The following is an 18091-nucleotide window of genomic DNA, read 5'->3' on the forward strand; positions in this document are numbered from 1 at the left end:
ATATAATATCTGAAAAAATAATTTGATATATTTAATTGACTAGGAAAAAATAGCACATTTTAAAGTAGTTTATATTTAGTTAAGCAACTGCTATCTGAAAAAGTTATGTAAAATATTTGTTATCCTTTAGTAAGAAGAAAGATTTTTGTTCATTCTATCTAAAAACTTAATAGTAGTTCTGAGAAAAAAAAATATCCCAAATTCCTAGGAATTGGACTTTCGTATATATCATATAGATTTCTTTTTATAAAATATAAAAATATTTTTTTATGAAAAAACTACTCTTTTTTAAAAATTCCAATCAAATATAAGACATCTCTCGTACCCTTATTTTCTCCTTCCCGCAAACCAAAGAAATCATGCATTAGCATTACAGCAGCAGCGGCAAAATATGAAAGAGACAAATACAAAACCGGTCGATATTTACAAGCATTATGAGGCCATCTCTAATAACCAAAACTTTTAAATTTCAACTCTGATGAAAAAAAAGGACCACCATTTTTTGTGAGTGCAATGTAATAGCTTCAAAAACCCTGTCAAACTATATATTACAAACTAACATAATATGTGCCCGAATTTTCTTCTCCCAAGCAGATGCTAGACTGCACAGAAATTATGTTAGATCATGACAAATTGCGTCACAGGGCATGGTGGAACCGTGTGTAAAATATGTTTCTCAAAAAACGAATGATCTTAGACTCTGACGAAATCAGACTAAATCATCATCTCTTGGGGCACCTACAACCTACACCAAATAGAATGAGAATACGATATATATATATATATATATATATATATATATATATATATATATATATATATATATATATATATATATATATATATATATATATATATATATATATATATATATATCGTATGCTATCTGCTCTTAGGTATAAAAAAATTAAAAGCAACTTATAATCTTCAATCCAGAATATAATGATTTTTTAATGTATTAAAATTAATATTCTAATTTTATTTTTAACGAAAAGTAAGATGGTCTTTTTTTAATAAGGTTTTTTTGCATGAATACCCTTCTAAATATCGAATTTTACATGAATACCTTTCTAAAATTGATATTTGCATGTATACCATCGTAAAACACTTGTTTTGCTATTCTACTAATTTTTTATCCTTATTTTTACATATGTACCCACACCATCTAACGCCGTTAAAAAATTAACGGTTTTAAATTAAAATAAATAAAATATTCTTAATAGGTGGTGTGCAAAAGAAAACATTTATAAGATGATCATGATGGAGAACAAAAAAATAATTTCAAAATTTTAGTATATTTTTAATTAAAATAAATTGGTTTTTATTAACGGTGCTAGAAGAACCGTTATATGAGGGGCATTTGTGCAAAAATAGTATTTTATGAAGGTACAGAAATAAATATAAATTTTAAGAAGGTATTTATATAAATTTGAATTTTTGAAAGATATTTATAAAACAAAACCTCTCTCTAATATTTTGCTCCTTTTTTTCCCGGAGAAGAGCGGTAACTCAGTTGGGGCATTAGATCACCGCGACGCGCCACACCGCCAAGCTGCCGTGGGCAACGTAACTTCGCGAAGACGGAACTTAGCTTTGGGTCAAGGCACGTGAGAGTAGAGATAGTCCGAAATACCGCTGTGACGTTATAACGGCCGTTTCAAGTGTTTCCCTGACTTTCAAATATAAAAATACATATAAAATAAGCTTCAAGATGATTTTTTTGTGCTAAATTGCAATATAATGGCAGTCTACTGAAATTGTTTGTATGTATAAAATAAAATTAATATTATTGTAATAATCTAGGATTTTATTCAATGTATAATCGATGTGAGACTAAAAATATGCATCCATAGGTTCTCAAATGTTTCTCTAAGTATCGCAAATTCAATTACAAACATTATAATTAGCTTGTGGTCCCTATGCTACAATATCTCCATGTCTCCTAATATATATATATATATATATGTGTGTGTGTGTGTGTGTGTGTGTGATTTATGGATCAGATCCATTGTGATATTATTTATAATCATTCAAAATGTCACCAAAAAAATTATTTAAAAATATTATTTGAATTTTTTTGACTCATCTAGGATCTAATCGGTGCATACCCACCAAATATATGGTGGTACAGACTCTCATCAATATTTCTATTATTTTAAGTTGAGTACTTGTCTAGTTAATATTTCTAACTCTAATTTTTAATATAATATTTAATAATAATTTGGAGAAGAGTTGCCAATCACAATTGTCCATGTTTAGTGCAATAGTGGATCATTGATGATCGTTCGTCCCCTCTAACCCAACCAAATATCGAATAGGATCTTTACTCATTCATTTGGTTCGTGAGAAAAAAAATTCTCACTAAAATATTTTTTCTAAAAAATCGATTTCTAAAAATATGATGCCTGATAAAATAGTTTTGACATATTGGTGGATCATGAAAAAATAGTACATTCTCAAAAGACTTATATTTAGTTAGGCATCTATTTTTGCAAAAAAAATTATGTGAAATATTTATTATACCTTTAACACAGAAAAATAACCTATTTATGAATTTTGATTGTATAGCTTAAAGGTGGTTTTGGAAAAAAAAATTAATTCTCAATAAATAGAAAGTAGCTTTCTTATATCTCTCGTACTTTTTTTTCATGAAATATGGTAATTTTATTTTTATGAAAATACTACTTTTCTATCTTTTTTTTTTTCTTTTGAAAACTCTAAGAGATTTTTCTTTATTTTTTTATTGATCACACTTTTCTACTTTTTTATTTCTGCAAACCAAACGAGTTCTAAAATACGGTAACTTCAAAGGTATTATTATCAGGAATACCTGCTTTATTATACGTCCCCGGCTAAAAGACCTGAACCGTGGAATCTGGACTTGCGCCCTTTCATTGCTCTCTCCGGTTCAAGTCCGGGTTAAGAGGGACCGGCCCGGTCGTGGTGAGTTTGTGGGACCCACAGGGATTGAGATAGAGTGACAAGCAGGACAAGCTCCATCGTTTTGATCTTTGAATCCCTCCGGCTTTATCCTCGTGCATGAGACTGACGGGCTGACCACTCGCGGTCGTTCCTTCATCGTTTGGCTTTTGACCATTCCACGGTAGCCCTCCCTGTTCTCAAGGGAGAGCTCATGGCCTCTTGTTCCGGTGCCCAACCACCTCCTTATATACCCCAGGCAGCCACCACCAGAACGATCGATGCATAGAGCAACTTTTCCATATAATCCAAGATAGAGAGAATTGGAAGCACGGGATTCAGCGTTTCCGATCATTACTTCAAGCCTTTCCCATGTCGGTCGATGGAGTTCAGCCGATGAAGGTGAGGATCATTGTGACAAAGCATGTGCAGACCGATGCGAGGCAGTTCAAAACTGTGGTCCAAAGCCTCACCGGAAAGGACTCGATGGTTGCGGCGGTGGCCGAGGGGCAAGCTGAGAGGGGTGGTGATGTGGGGAGAAAGCAGCCGGTGCGGAGGAAGTTGGTGCATGATGAGGAGTTGAAGGGGCTATCCATGGAGTTGATGCCTTCCATGGATGAGTTGTGTGAGTTGCTGAGAGAATAGGCTTGGATGGATTATTTTTATGATTCTTCATAGGTGAATTGATGGGACGGAGGGAAGGGAGGAAGAGATATCAGTGATTTGTGTTATTTTTGGCCGCATGAAGGTAGGTTCATGAGGATCAACTAAATTATATATGTGTTCTTCATCCTTCTAACAAAGGAGTAACCATTTCTTTGGCTGTAATATAATTAATTTATAGTTTTTTCCATGATCTTTAATAAATTTTCTGGGTGGCTTTTTTTCAGCCTCCCTTATCGCCAAAAAAAAAAAAAAAACACTCTCCAGCAAAATTTCCTTGCGCCCAAAACCAAAGACTAGCTAGGAGTTACAACAAAGAAAAAAGAGAAGGTAAAATAACCAAAACAAAAATCGTTATTTTAGTCTTATTGCTCATGTGATTATGTAAAACCTTATAAAATATTATAATATCATAATAAAATTTTATTTAGCCAAAGAACAACCGAAATATATTCTATTTTTCGGATTACACTTAAATGGTATTTTGGTAGATCTTATTGGCTATTATAATGGCGATGCAATTAAAACAGCAGCACCAAACTCTCAAAACAGGATCGATGTCAAAAAAAAAAAAAAAAGGAAAAAAGAAATGAAGAAACGGTGATAATCCCACTCTCATATTGCATCGATCAACGAAATAGGAAGCAATCTTAAATCTGCAAAGGTGAACGATCGAGCACAACTAGCTAGATTCCAAGGCAAAACAACCCCATGAAAACAAGTACAAAACTCCTCCCTGGCCAGCTGCTTGAAATCCTAACACACTACACAGGCAAGAGATCTCTTCATAGCCCAACCATCTAAAGATAGCCGAAGGAAATCAAATGAAAATTTGGGCTCTCGCAGTCCCCATGTCAGCGAACTAGTAGTACAAAGGTCTCCTCTTTGCGAAAACTGACTCTTCCTCCTCTTGTCTAAGCCAAATGGTCCCTATCAATGGAGTAGTATTAAAACACGACGAAAAGGGGATAAAACAAGCCTAGCCAACACCTGAATGCAACCAATTTTATGCTGGTCCATCAGAACATTAAGCCTTCGTCACCCAAGCCCGAGGATTCACCAAGCGACCGCTCATACTTCGAACTACGCAATCACAATCTTTCATGTGTACCTACTGCTCATTTACTATAACAATTCAAAATCTTATCCAAAATAGCTAGCCAAAAGGAATTTTTTTGAGTCCCCTAGTTCTGTATAAGTATCCAAGATCTTTTTAGTGAATAACTGGTGTGGGACTAAACACATGCCTACATAGATCCTCACATACTTCCCTCATTTAAACTCTGAAATCTTCGTCAAACTAAGGATCTAAATCCATTCAAATTTAATCATAAGTTTCAAGATCGGCCCGTAATCAGAATGAATGAGCCCATGCTGCAGCATCCTCTAGTTCACAAAAGCCATGAGTTGGGTCCACTCTGATATTATTTGTTACAACCTAGGACCTTATCCAAAATAGTTAGTTCGGAGATATTTTTTTTTCTCGGTTCTTTAGTCCTATATAAGTATATAAAACCTCCTTGATGAATAACTAATGTAGGAGAAAGCAGGTAGGGGAACGGCTAGTTCGCTCTAAGGCGATACTTTGAAATTCATGCACAATCGACGATGGCAGAAAAGAGCAAGGTAGTGGACGGCGCTCCTGCAGGGGAGAGCTGGGTCCGCCGACGAGGGGAGAGGAGATGGGTGGTTGGACAAAGCTTGGGGGCTGGGTGACGGCCTCGATCTCGGAGGCAGAGGTAGAGAAGCTCTGACGACACTTCTTGACAACCCTCAAGATGCCGGAGGAGCCGATCGAGGCTTCTCGGAAGGAGTGGGAGATTCGGATGGTGGTGGTCCGAAGCTTGGGTCGCCGGGTGCCGACGGAGTGGATTGCCTAGGATGTTGCACTCCAGGGCAAAATGAAGTTTGAGGTGGAGGCGGTGCTTCTCGCTGACGACCATCATGCTCTTTGATTCAAATCAACGGCAAATCGAGATCTCGCCCTTACCAGCGGGTTGTGGGTGGTGGTGGGCCAGTTGCTGACCATGGACATGGGCTCCTGACTTCATGTTGAGTCTGGACGTCGTGAAGACGACGGTGGTTTGAATCCGGTTACCTCGGCTTCCGGTGGAATACTACTTGAGTGAGACAATCCTTCGGATCGCGGTAGTGTCTGGCCGGTCGCTCGCCATCGACGGGATAACTGAGTAGTAGAAGGTTATGGGCTTTGCCAGAGTCAAGGTGGCCATCGACGCCACTGCATCGCTACTTCCCGACGTTCAAATCAAGGGGAAGTCGAAAGTACTGTGGCAACCCTTCGTCTACGAGAATATGCCCAACTTCTGCTACGACTGTAGGCAGATCGAGCATGCCAAGGTGACTTGTAGATTTTTGGCACCGGCGATGGAGGAGGCCATAATGGCAACTTATATTGTTTACTATATCTGGTTGGCCAGAAATATCTGAATATTTGGAGAGAGCAGCCCTACACCTGGGTTCGTTGTGGAGCAGACCCGGGTATAGGCGGCAGAGATCACCTATGCGGGTCCATCGGACGGACCTTTGATAGCTTGGGGCATCTGAAGCTCTACATCTGCTCTTGTAGCGCTACAGACAGTGTCTTCACTGGAAACCCCCATCCCTGAGTTTTCTCAAGGTCAACTTCGATGGATGTATACTAGATGGAGATAAGAGGGGTCGTGCAGGCTTCATCATTAGAGGCCTGGACTCTAGGCTGGTTATTGCTGGTGGGCGCCAGATCTTCGACACCTCTATTTCGAGGGCGAAGCTGAGGGCAGCGTGGGCTAGTCTGGGCCATGCCCGTCGTGTTCTGGGGGCCAGAGCAGTCCTGCTCGAGGAAGACTCGGCCACGATTATCGACTGGATCCATAGGGGTGCTAGTGGTGTAGGTGAGTGTCACTCCTTGCTCCAGAACATTCTGGCCATAGTTAGTGGTGACGTTGCCTTCCAAGCTGAGCATATTTATAAAGAGACTAATGGAGCTACAGATTTAGTGGCCTTGTATATGGATGATTGCTCAAGGAGCCTTGTGGGTTGGAGAGAGGGAGTAGCCTAGAGCACTATGAGACTTGCTGTTTTTTTGACTTTGTTTGATGTATCCATACTAAAAGTATATGAGTCATCTGTTGCAGCAAAAGAAAAAAAAGAGAAGGATAACGATCATCTCGAAGCTGAGTTGTTGAGTTTGAACATGAGATGGTATAATGATGGAGGTATGAAAGTCCAAACTTCTAGATTTTTTTTTATTGTAGTTGTTAAAAGGTAACGATCATCTAGAACCTCTTCAACCTGGAAATCTTGCCGAGAGAACAAATGAAACAGCACAATCAAGTGGACCCTACCTATCTCATCAATTATGATCTACCATCCCTCTGCGTATATGATATACCATAATATAGGGTCGTTTCATGCCGTCGGATTTCGTAAGATGCAGAGCTCTATGATCTGATTGATTGTATTTACGAGACCATGTATCCATATTTTCTTCTGAAAGCTTGGGTCCATATCTAGGAATTCCACTGACAAGTCTTGTCAAAAATTAATGGTGAAGTTAGTTCAACATGGTCGGCTAACATGCTTAAATCCAGAAGAAGGGCTGGATCCATGTCCCTGTGTGAAAATTTGGGAGTCGTGAGCCAGATCCAAGCCTTGTCTTGGGTCCAAGCATTGGCTCATCATTCCACGACAAAACCGTTGCTGAAGCTAAGCCTGAGCCCAGGTAAGAAGCCAAACCTAAATAGTTGTGGGACCTAGACCCAGTCAGTGGCTGCAGTTCCTGGATCAGAATTGAGGTCCACGGGCCGGTCCTATTCAACGGAGCTCCAAGTCACATCGGAATCCAATATTGGTCCTGTGTCTCTCAGACCAGAAGCACGACCAGAGCCGCCTTAGACCGAGTCCAGGCTAAAGTTTCTTTTTTCAGAAAAGGTGTGCTAGTTTCGTAGTCGAGGCCTATTTCTAAAAGTCAAAAGGACCCTTGTTCTTAAGCCCACGAATGGTTGATATCTGGGCCGAAATTAATCCCTTGGCCCAACGTGCTAATAAATTAGGTTATGTTGTTAAACAGTAGTTTAAAGGAATGGTTAAACTGCTGAGCATGTCTTGGTCTATCAAACTTATCTCAGACATAGGATTATACAGTGGCAAAAACAGTTTTAGCCAATATAATCATATATATTTCTCTCAATTAAATTACGCTAAGATTGCTAAGAAGACCGATACTCGTAAAACCTTTCAAAAACTATCACTATGAGTGGATAAGTGGATTGCAAAAGGGAGATGCACCATATATTCCCTTATATGATATATATTGACTTCAAATGTCTTCCCTTCCAGGTTAGCTTCTTCTCAAAGTAAAAGACTAAAAGGCTAGGTAAGCGGAATCTGGTCTTTTGTCAAAAAAAAAAAAGAAAAAAAGAAAGGGGGTAGGAGGAGGACAAAAGCTATTGAACCTCTCCTTCATATGTAATCCTTGTAAGACTCCCTCCCTCTGGTTTCCATATCTTGGTAGACCATTCAACTGTCCTTTGAGAGGCCAAACTTGGACTATCTTCTGCACAAAGTACCTCAAGCAACATGTATCGTGGCGAAGATAACCACTTTGAAGGATCTTGCACCTAGTACCATTGAGCCTTTGCTTTTACTCGTGGACATTGCCGACTAAAACACGATCTCCTTTTATCTATCGTCCACGGAGATGGTCGAAAGGAGAAGGAAGAAAAGATTGGATAAGGGACAAAGCTGAGTTGTGTCCCTGTCACCACGTATTCCATTTGTTATCCACTATGCTTTAGTTGTTTTGCCTTTGCCTGCCTTAAGTCATCTCCTCACCACTTATCCCAGCCCATATGTGGCCATGCGTTTCTCTTTTCAAGCTCACCAGAAAAGCTGACTTCGTTCCTCGTCCCACCAATTAGCTCACCTAAGCTTTATTCAGTTCTCTTTACTGGAAAGATTTATTGGCCTCATTTCTGACATAAGAAACATTAAGAAACCATGCTTCAGCACTCTTTAAGTGGTAACCAGGTCTTGGCCCAGTGGTTGGTGAGTTTGCCTGTCCTAGCTTGATATCTTGGAAGTCGCTTTAGGATTTTCTAATCAGGTGATTATGATAACTAGCAAGGTGGCAGGTTCCATGGGATCTAGATGACAAACTAGGGGGCCGTTAGTCCGCGGCATGTGCGATCTGATGTGGCCGGTTCTTATTTCAAATCACCGATCAGCTTATAAGATTTTTTTTTTCCCCTTCTCCTACCTCAAGAAGAATAAAGTTTCCATGCACGCTATAACCAAGTTTTCTAACAACGAACATATTTTCAGAGTGTTGCTTCATAGCACCATTCCATTTCTCACTATAAAGACCTGGAGGGTGTATTTAGTTTCACATCGATTATTCACTAAATAGATCTTGGATACTTATACAAGATCAAGCAATCCCAATAATACCTTCCGGCTAGTATTTTTGGATAAAGTTATGGATTATTATAAAATGATATCAGAGTGGACTCATCTCATAATCTATGTGGATCAGGGGATACTGTAGTATAGATCCATTGAGCTAACCAAGGGCCGACGTGATGCTTGTGATTAGATTTGAATAGATTTGAACTTTAAGCAGAGCATCGATCCCTTGTGACAATCTTGGATTGATGCATATAAATTGGAGTAAAGGAAATATTTTTATTTAAGCAATAATTTGGCTGTTTGCTGATTAATTAGGGTCCAAAACCTAGTTGGTGATCGGAAAGCGGTAGGTGACAATCATGAAGCATTTCATTTTAATTGGGAGGTGGTGAGATAGAAGCATAGGCCCCTCCTCATATTTTACAGGCATTTTGGTTGATTCATGTTCACTGTAATGGGGCATCGATGATTAAGCATGCACTAATCTTTTAAAAGTCATGACGACATGATGACTATAGTACAGTGGAATTCTGAACCATTCGATGTTTGACAAATGACCTAGTCAGTGGGGACTGCAATTGGATATGGACCAGGGCTGAAATGCTACAGTAATCAGTTCCATCTCATACGCGATCACCGTGGTCCAGCAGTCCCCTAAGCTTTCTTAAAGACCCTCTTTGAGCAGCTAAAAATGTAGCACACCGTTGTTATTATATATAAAGAAGACTTGGACTAGTAAGTAATGAAGATATAAAGAAGATTTAGACTAATATATTCTTTTTAATCTCACCAAACATGGAGGATATAAAGAAGTTTCAGACAAATAGGTAATGAAATTGTATTAATTTGGTCAAACTGTATAAGAGACTTGATAGATTAGCTGAGTCAGACTCATCATCAACAAACTCCTAATGCTCATAATTTGTATTTTTAAGTAATCTTTAATCGCAAACAGACGGTGAGTGCTTAAAGAGAGGAGGGAGAAAAAGGAACGACAAAAGCAAAGACTGGACCATGCCCATAATCCATCCAAATGTTGTTGAAGGATAAGAGATAATCTTTCTCCTAACTCCTTATCAATGTATATATCCAGTCATATACAATACTATGTGTTTCTAGAACCAAAAGTTTGGATTTACATAAACGTCACCTTAAAAGCAGGGATAAGATTTTTAGCAATAAGCTTTTTATTGTGGAGAACCACCGATCAGACATAGCAAAAAGAACATCCACTGGTAGTTAAGTAGCAGAGCCGAGTTTTAATTTTTCTTCATCAACCGTAAGAATTCAGCCTTTCTCGCCTTTTCCCTGAATGGGGCTAACAAATTTGTAGCGCATCAATGTTTCTTAGGCTCCTGAAGTTTAATATTTCATCCTTAATTTTGCCACCAAAATAAGGAATATCGTTTGCCAAATTCAGAAAATCGGGTGGACGGGAGCAAGCAAAGGAAAACATTTTTTTTTCTTTTTTTTTTTGGTAAAAGGTAAGAGTCCACGCTGTATTTTTCGGAATGGTTGATTTTTTTTTTTTTGCAACATTGACCGTTGGATTGCATCTTATGCATATTTCAAATTACTCAAAAGTGCGCTATTTATCCATCTGCATAGATCTTGAAGCGACCATTGCACAATTTAATAGTAGGTTCGTAAAAAGATAGATGAGTTTTTTTTTTTTTTTTTTTTGCATGAAAGATGCAACCCCTTGTTCAAAAAGAAACGATTTTTGAACCCCCGACAAAAATTCTCAAATAGCTAAAAATGGGAAAAAATGTGGCAATTTCTCTGCAACAATACCTTACAAGCATAAAATCTGGAGTACTTAATTTACAAATTAAGACCGTAGCTGCTTTGACCATGAACTAGTCATTAGAACTTATTGATCAAAAATTATTTTGTGGCCATTTATATTTTTAGTCCTTGAGCTATTTATAAAACAAGATAAAAGTATATATACAACAATCACATATATGTATAAAATATGTATAATTATTTATGAAATAGTTATAAATGTGCATAAAAAAGGCACATGTATGCATGATTGTATACAGAACACTAAAGGTAATTGAAACATCATTAAAAACTATTAAGTTCCAGTCAAATCATAGGCTAGAAAATGAATTTTTATTCTCTTTGACTCTTAGTTTTTTAATTATTTTTTTATTGGAGAGAAGGGCGAGATGGTAGCAGATGCAAAGCCCTCCATTTATTAAAAAAATAATTGAAATGTGAAGGATTCACCTTTATTTTTCACAAATCATGCAATAGTCGCTTCAAAATCTATATAGATGAATGAATAAAGGAGTTCAGAGCACTTTAAGATCTTTACACAGTGCGCTCCAATGGTCGACGTCGTAAAAGAAGATCAATCATCCTTTCACGTGAAAGATACAGCCTGGACCCTCTTTTTCTTTCTTTCTTTTTTTTTGTTTTTTTTGATACAAAAGAGGAGGATACAAAGTTCCTGAAACAGCAAAGTAAGAAATTACGGAGCAAAACTGGGCCTAGGCTCATATATATATATATATATATATATATATATATATATATATATATATATATATATATATATATATATATATAATGCAGTTCCTAGTCTATATGCAGTCAGTACATAATCAAACTCAGGTTGAGTCCCATCTATTCCTGAGATGTTAAAGTTACCCAGAGAGGCTTGAGCAGCTAACCAATCTGCTGCGTGATTTCCTTCTCTGCATATACGAGTAACTTTGATTGGCTAAATAGAAGCGGGGACCCTTCGAATGTATGTCACTAGGATTATTCCATAGTAGCTTTACCAATTCTGTCATTGACCCTTTCCTCTCAAATAACTTTATCAATACTGATGGTCCTCGCCATTTTCTTGTCAGGGTCCCACTCAAATAAAAATTGTTTCTGATATAAATTAAGTTTGCTTCGGTGCCAAGGAGACATGCAATAGATTGACAGTTAGAAGCGTGATTGTTTTCACCTGCACCTCAAACATCCCATTTAGCATCGTGCTCCAAGCACAAATTTAAAAAAACAACCACACACAAACACTATACAAAGGACCTGATCCCCTGTATCTACTTCATTATGCCATAATCTATCATAGATAAGAATGTAAATGAGTTGGATCGGACTGGGTCATGAGTGGCCCCGACTTGGCCCCACGGATTCTTAAAAATAGGTCGGATCGGGTCTAAATGGATCTATTCAAATCGAATCACAGGTCAACCCAACCTATTTGCGGTCTTAATTGTGGAAACAAGCATCCAACAACCGCGCCCCCACATGAACCAATGTATATACACCACTTATGGAAAGCAAATTAAATTTATGCATGAAAGATTTCTGAATCTAACTTTCAAAGGATAGCCGGCTAGACCCTTTACACGCATCTACAACCTAATCGGCACTCAAACATCAAATGCATGGACTCGAAAGGTCAAGGCGGCTCTCCATGAGTGCTTAATTAGGGCTGCTTTCCCTATTATCTATCTCTTGTCCACAATTGGCACCCTTCTAGCGTGGTGAAGAGCCCCAAGTCATTCGTTAGGAGGAGTCGATGGAATGTCGGTCCGTTTGGGATCAACAAAAAATATAGCTGCGGATCATCTGTCCATTTGCTCTTTCCCTTTTTTGTTTATTTATTTTCTTGCTCAAAGTAACAACAGGTGGCGAAGTCGTCACTTTGGACAAATAGGACACGGGATGGCGTCGTTGTAAAGATAACCAGTGCTAACTAGAAAGCAGCCCCGGCACGGGTCGAGCACTATAAACCTGAATAAAGCCTCCTTCTAAGACGGCATGATCAAGGCAAGGCAGCCCCAGACTTCTCCTCGCTCCCTCCCTTCCCAACTATCACACAAGCAAAGAAAGGAATTGCAGAGAGATAACCTCTCCTCCTCCTGCAGTCTCCTCTATCTCCTTATTAAATTCCTCTATATATCTTCCGTCCCTCTTTCTTTCTCTCATGCCTGCATCAATCTTTTCCAGATCAAGGATGATTCCTATCTTCCTTCTGTTTAATCTTTTCTACTCAGGTGCTCCCTTCTCATTTCCTTCTCATTTTCCATTCATCTCGAGTCATATTCCATAATGGCTAAAATGCACCTAGCTTATAATCTGATCATGCTAACAAGAAAATTTCTCCCAAAGCACACCTTACTTTCTGCATGTCTAATTAATTTCGTCGGCTTCTTTTGGTGTTTTCTATATCTTCTAGACTTCTGTCCATGTTCATTTTAAGCTTTCATAAATTAAAATTACGAAAGATAGCTAGAGTGCCGGCTTCCCGTTATGTACAACCTTCTTTTCTTCGATAATTCTTTTCCTAACAAACCATATCAAAAAAGCATTCCAATTTATAATTTATATCGACATTTATTGTTTCATTTTGCAGAATTTGGCTTCCTTCAGCTTGGTTCAACTCTGGGCATCAACTATGGTCAAGTAGCCAACAATCTACCACCTCCAGAGCAGGTGGTTACCCTCTTGAATTCCCTCAGTATCACCAAGACAAGGATCTACGACACCAACCCGCAAGTTCTAACCGCATTTGCAAACTCTGGGATCGATCTCGTTGTGACCGTACCAAATGAAGTAGTTCCCCAAGTCACCGATCCCCAACAAGCCCTGCAGTGGGTCATGACCAACATCAAGCCTTACTTCCCTGCCACAAGAATCTCCGGGATCGCAGTAGGCAACGAGGTTTTCACAAGCGACGACACGGCCCTCGCGTCAAACCTCGTCCCCGCGATGCATAGCCTCCATGCAGCCCTTGTTCAGCTCGGCCTCGACTCCTACGTTCACATTTCGACTGCAAACTCGCTAGGCGTGCTTCAGAACTCCTACCCTCCGTCATTCGGGTCATTCCGTCCAGAACTTGCCAACCTACTGCTGCCATTCCTTCAGTTCTTGGCAGAGACCAACTCACCATTTTGGATCAATGCATACCCATACTTTGCCTACAAGGGTGACCCAGATGGAGTTCCTCTAGATTACGTTCTGCTTAACCCTAACCAAGGGATGGTGGACCCTTACACAAAGCTACACTATGACAACATGCTCTATGCCCAAGTCGATGCAGTGATCTTCGCCATGTCTCGGATGGGTTATGGTGGTCTGGAGGTCAGGGTGTCGGAGACGGGGTGGCCTTCCAAGGGGGACCCGGATGAGATTGGTGCCAACGTCGAGAATGCTAGGGCTCACAATAGGAACTTGTTGCTGAGGCAAATGAGGAACCAAGGAACTCCCTTGAGGCCCGATCGGAGGTTGGAGGTCTACTTGTTCGCATTGTTTAACGAGGACATGAAGCCCGGACCGACGTCGGAGAGGAACTACGGGCTGTACCAGCCCGATGGGACCATGGCCTACAACGTAGGACTTGGTAAACTGACGTCTGCTGCGTCGGTGAACCTCATTTCATCTGCTACTCGGGTATATTAGCAATTCTGTGTGGCTTTCTCTGATGTTAAATGCATTACTCTAAATTAATTAATGTTCATTGCTTTTTTAAGAATAATATCTTATGGTTTCTTTCCACTTTCTTTCCTTCCATCCTTTTTTTTTTCTTAATCTATTTTGAGCCAACTGGACGGTACTAGAGAATTATTTTGATTTTCTCAGATCTAAATTACGAAACATCTGTAGAATAGGATTAATTTTAACACCAAAAGTTTAGGCTCTACACTTTGTTCACATCTGTGGTAATATATTGTTGTGCTTCAAAAATGGAACACTATATTAGCATGTATTGGCATTATTTAGCTATATGTGCATGAACTACACCCGATAATAGTGATGTATTTGTTGTAGACCACCCTTTTTTTTGTACCAGCAAAGTATGACGGTATTTTTTATGCTTATACGTATTTCGACGTGATACTATATAGGCGATGCAACATATAACAATAAAAATGAAGGATTAAAGTTATAATGTGAAATGAAACAGGATTGTCATGCTGCCTTTTGCTTAAAATAAAAAAGAATCATAGGTCATTGTATGAAAACATTCTATTGGAAGGATATTCGGTAATTATTACATCCTAGGTGGCATAAGAGGAACAAAGCAATATTTAGGCAAATAGTGCCACCACTCACCGAAAGCGTGCTATTCTTGCCTCACTAACGTAAAAAACTATATGCTAAAGGGAAGATAACCGAAGCCAGGACCATACTATTTTCAGCTAAAGTTGTTGCTTATTCTTTAAATTCAGACATTAAAAGTAACATGGTCCGATTCATTTTAAGATCTAATGAGCTATCTGTTATGACGCAGGAGACCGGGAAGGAACTTGGCAGCTCGTGGTACTGGATTTTCTTATTCTCATTGACTTTCCCAGCTTTAATGAGGAGAGCAATCTAACAAAAGGGAACTGGTTTCACGTCTCTGTTTTCTTTTCTTTTTACAAGGAAAATGGGCAGGTCATGAACCCATTCTTTTCCGAATTCTTTGCTCTGTGAAGGAGGGCCTGGGAAGTTTCCAAGGCCAAAGAGAGACGTACCAATTCAGGTAGGGACCCTTGTTCTATCGCCTTATCTAATGGAGAGCCTTCTATGCCCCAAACTACCCAGAGGAAGCACCTTGAGATTCCTTGCATGCCCTCATATAACATCCATTCACCACCAAGGCTAACGAAGGGTTGATGGGCAGATTGACAAAAGGGCAAATGAAGGGGGTTGTTTTCGTTATGTGGTTTAAGAATCTGCGTCACCTTTTTTGGTCTTGCAGGAAAAGCAATATATGGTGGAGGCCGCTTTGCAACGTGGAACGCACTGCGGGCTGTGTAAATGAGATTGGGATTCCAACTTTTTTTCCTCCAGCTAGTTGTCGTTGAGGCCTTGTATGATAGTCTTATAATTAAGGGTATAAAATGGAGGGAAAGAGGGAGAAATGAATATATAAATGGGAAAAGCGTGGACAAGGTTGGGTTGGGTGTGCTTTCTGCGGCCTAGCTTTATTCCCCGGCCAAAGCCATCGGCCTTGGATCAAATGCCATGTGACCGTGCGAACCCCCCCTTTGTACCAAACATGAAATGGCCTTCTAGTCCCTCACTGTAGTTGAATGTTCAAAATACTAATTCATGTCTTAGTTGTGGGCGTAATTTTACTTGATGTTTCATACCTTCAGCAGCTCAGCTTCATCAGAAAATGTTGATAGATTTCTCTATTGGTGCAAATGATTGTAGCATAGAGGTTTTCTCTATTGCCAACATCCTGCGCGATCGGCATGATAGGTAGACATGAGCTCGGAAGTGAGAGAAGGGAGAGGGAGGGTATGTGGGTTGCGGGCCAAATCCCAAATCATGAAGTATTTAATTCAATGAAAAATTATACCTGCATCGCTTGCACCATATGGTTGTGCACCATGCCAATCATCTCATCTTTTTTTGTGGGATACATTCATTGTACGCTCATCTTTATTTATTGGCCTAAAAAAAGAAGACAAGCTGATTGGTATGGTGCACAATCATATTAGTGCATACAGTATAGGGTACAATCTGAATGGGCTGCAACTGCTGTCCTCCCTCGGCGTCTCTCTTTCTTTTCTCTCCTTGGCCCATCTAACTGGATTCCGTGGCATCATGCTTCCAAACAGCCCTACTAATTAATTTTTAGATCTAACCAACAGTAACAATCCATCTCCCCCTCTTGTCGTCCTTAACTAATCTCCCGGCCACATCCATCGCAATACTGGTGTATTTAGCAACCTGATTTTTATCGTGAAGAACCAAGTTGGATAATACCTCAAAAGAGAGGCGAGGACAAAAGCTATGGACGAGATAAGGAACATGGCCTTTGGACTGGACCTAAAAGAAGGGTCTCAAGTGAGATACCAAGCCACACGAGGGCCTACTAAGAAGGTATGGCTGCTGGCCCAGTTGGCCGTGACGGTTTCGGCCCCACCTGCTAGGTGCGGCCTTGAGTGCACTTTGGAATGCTACCGAGGCCCATAGGTCTTAGTTGGTTCCTTTTTTTTTTTTTTTGCTTTGGTAAGTCGGATACACCGTAGCATTCTATCATGACTATATTCAAAAAAAATCAGAAAAAGAAGATTGATGAAGAGGGAGTGGAGCGGACTCATAGCATGGGTAATCTAGGAAGCCACACAATCCCTCAAAAGATTGTGGATATCTTACAACAACAGGTGCACATCGCTTACCTTGGCGTGGCCTTGGATATACTCAATCACAGTTGCTGCGTCCCTCTCCAAGTGGTACGATCCGCCCCCCAAGTTGACCCGTGCATGGGTGATCCCTTCCCAAGTAGCTCTAAGCTCGGCTCTAGAAACAAAAGTGTCATAGAATCGACTGTCCCCACTGCAATCAGCCTAGAATTAGCGTCTATGATCGTAAATCTAGCACCTCCTCATCCTCCATCCTTATGCAAACTAGCATCGAAGTTCATTTTGATAAAGCTCGAAGATGAAGGCTTCTAGAAGATGAAGATCATTCGAGTCGCTCCAAAAGCTAAGTAGGGGCCTAAATATCCCTAGCAATCCCAGATCCTCCAATAGTCTGAGCTTGAGTGAACTCATTTGCATGAAGAAGCGCCCTATCAGCCATAGCCCTCGGACTCCACCTCTGTCACTCAAAAATTTTGGCATTTCTATACAACCAAATGTGATAAGAAACATAAGAAGTGTTGACTTCGTTAGCACCAATGACATATTTACTAATGGATCTCTTTAGGTGAGCGAGAAAAGTTGCAATCAGGGTCAAAAACTGTAAGAACTCCAATTGTCTCCAGCCAGCTGCCACACCTGAACTGCTCTCAAACAACGATACAACACATGCTGAATAGACTTCCCTACATCCCGGCATCCATCACAGGTAGGGTGGAGCCTCACACCCTGTCTGCTCGAAACTTCTTGGTTGGGAGGCAGCCCCGCACCACCTTCCAAAGAAATAAAGCAACCCAAGGGTGAACACGGAGCCTCTAAAGCCATCCACCATCCATCGATCGAGATGCCTTAACTCTGTACAACTCTCCAAGGTCACTAGCTCTCACCTTGGATCTGCACGTCGGACTCCAAGTCCATCTTAGTTGGTTCTTGAATTCAGCAATAGTGTTGGAGTTGCAGGGCATTACACTTACTATGAAATATGAATTGTGTTA

General features: G+C 39.9%; 1 protein-coding gene across 4 annotated transcripts; it reads left to right on the forward strand.

The window, feature by feature from the left end:
• Positions 1-12748: 12748 nt before the first annotated feature.
• Positions 12749-16096, forward strand: LOC120111613 (glucan endo-1,3-beta-glucosidase 11-like). 4 transcript variants are annotated; one of them, XR_005512953.1, is made up of 5 exons: positions 12749-13013; positions 13373-14409; positions 15251-15279; positions 15385-15484; positions 15704-16096. XR_005512953.1 is itself a non-coding variant. In XM_039129161.1 (4 exons), the coding sequence occupies exons 1-4, from the start codon at positions 12944-12946 to the stop codon at positions 15401-15403; spliced, it is 1155 nt and encodes a 384-aa protein (XP_038985089.1). In that variant the 5' UTR covers positions 12749-12943; the 3' UTR covers positions 15404-16096. The 4 variants fall into 4 exon arrangements, 2 of the variants coding, with proteins under 2 accessions (XP_038985089.1, XP_038985088.1); XM_039129161.1 differs by having other exon boundaries at positions 15385-16096; XR_005512952.1 differs by having other exon boundaries at positions 12751-13013; positions 15251-15484.
• Positions 16097-18091: the final 1995 nt, after the last annotated feature.

This window comes from Phoenix dactylifera, chromosome 8 (assembly GCF_009389715.1).
Source record: "Phoenix dactylifera cultivar Barhee BC4 chromosome 8, palm_55x_up_171113_PBpolish2nd_filt_p, whole genome shotgun sequence".
Classification (NCBI taxonomy): Eukaryota; Viridiplantae; Streptophyta; class Magnoliopsida; order Arecales; family Arecaceae; genus Phoenix; species Phoenix dactylifera.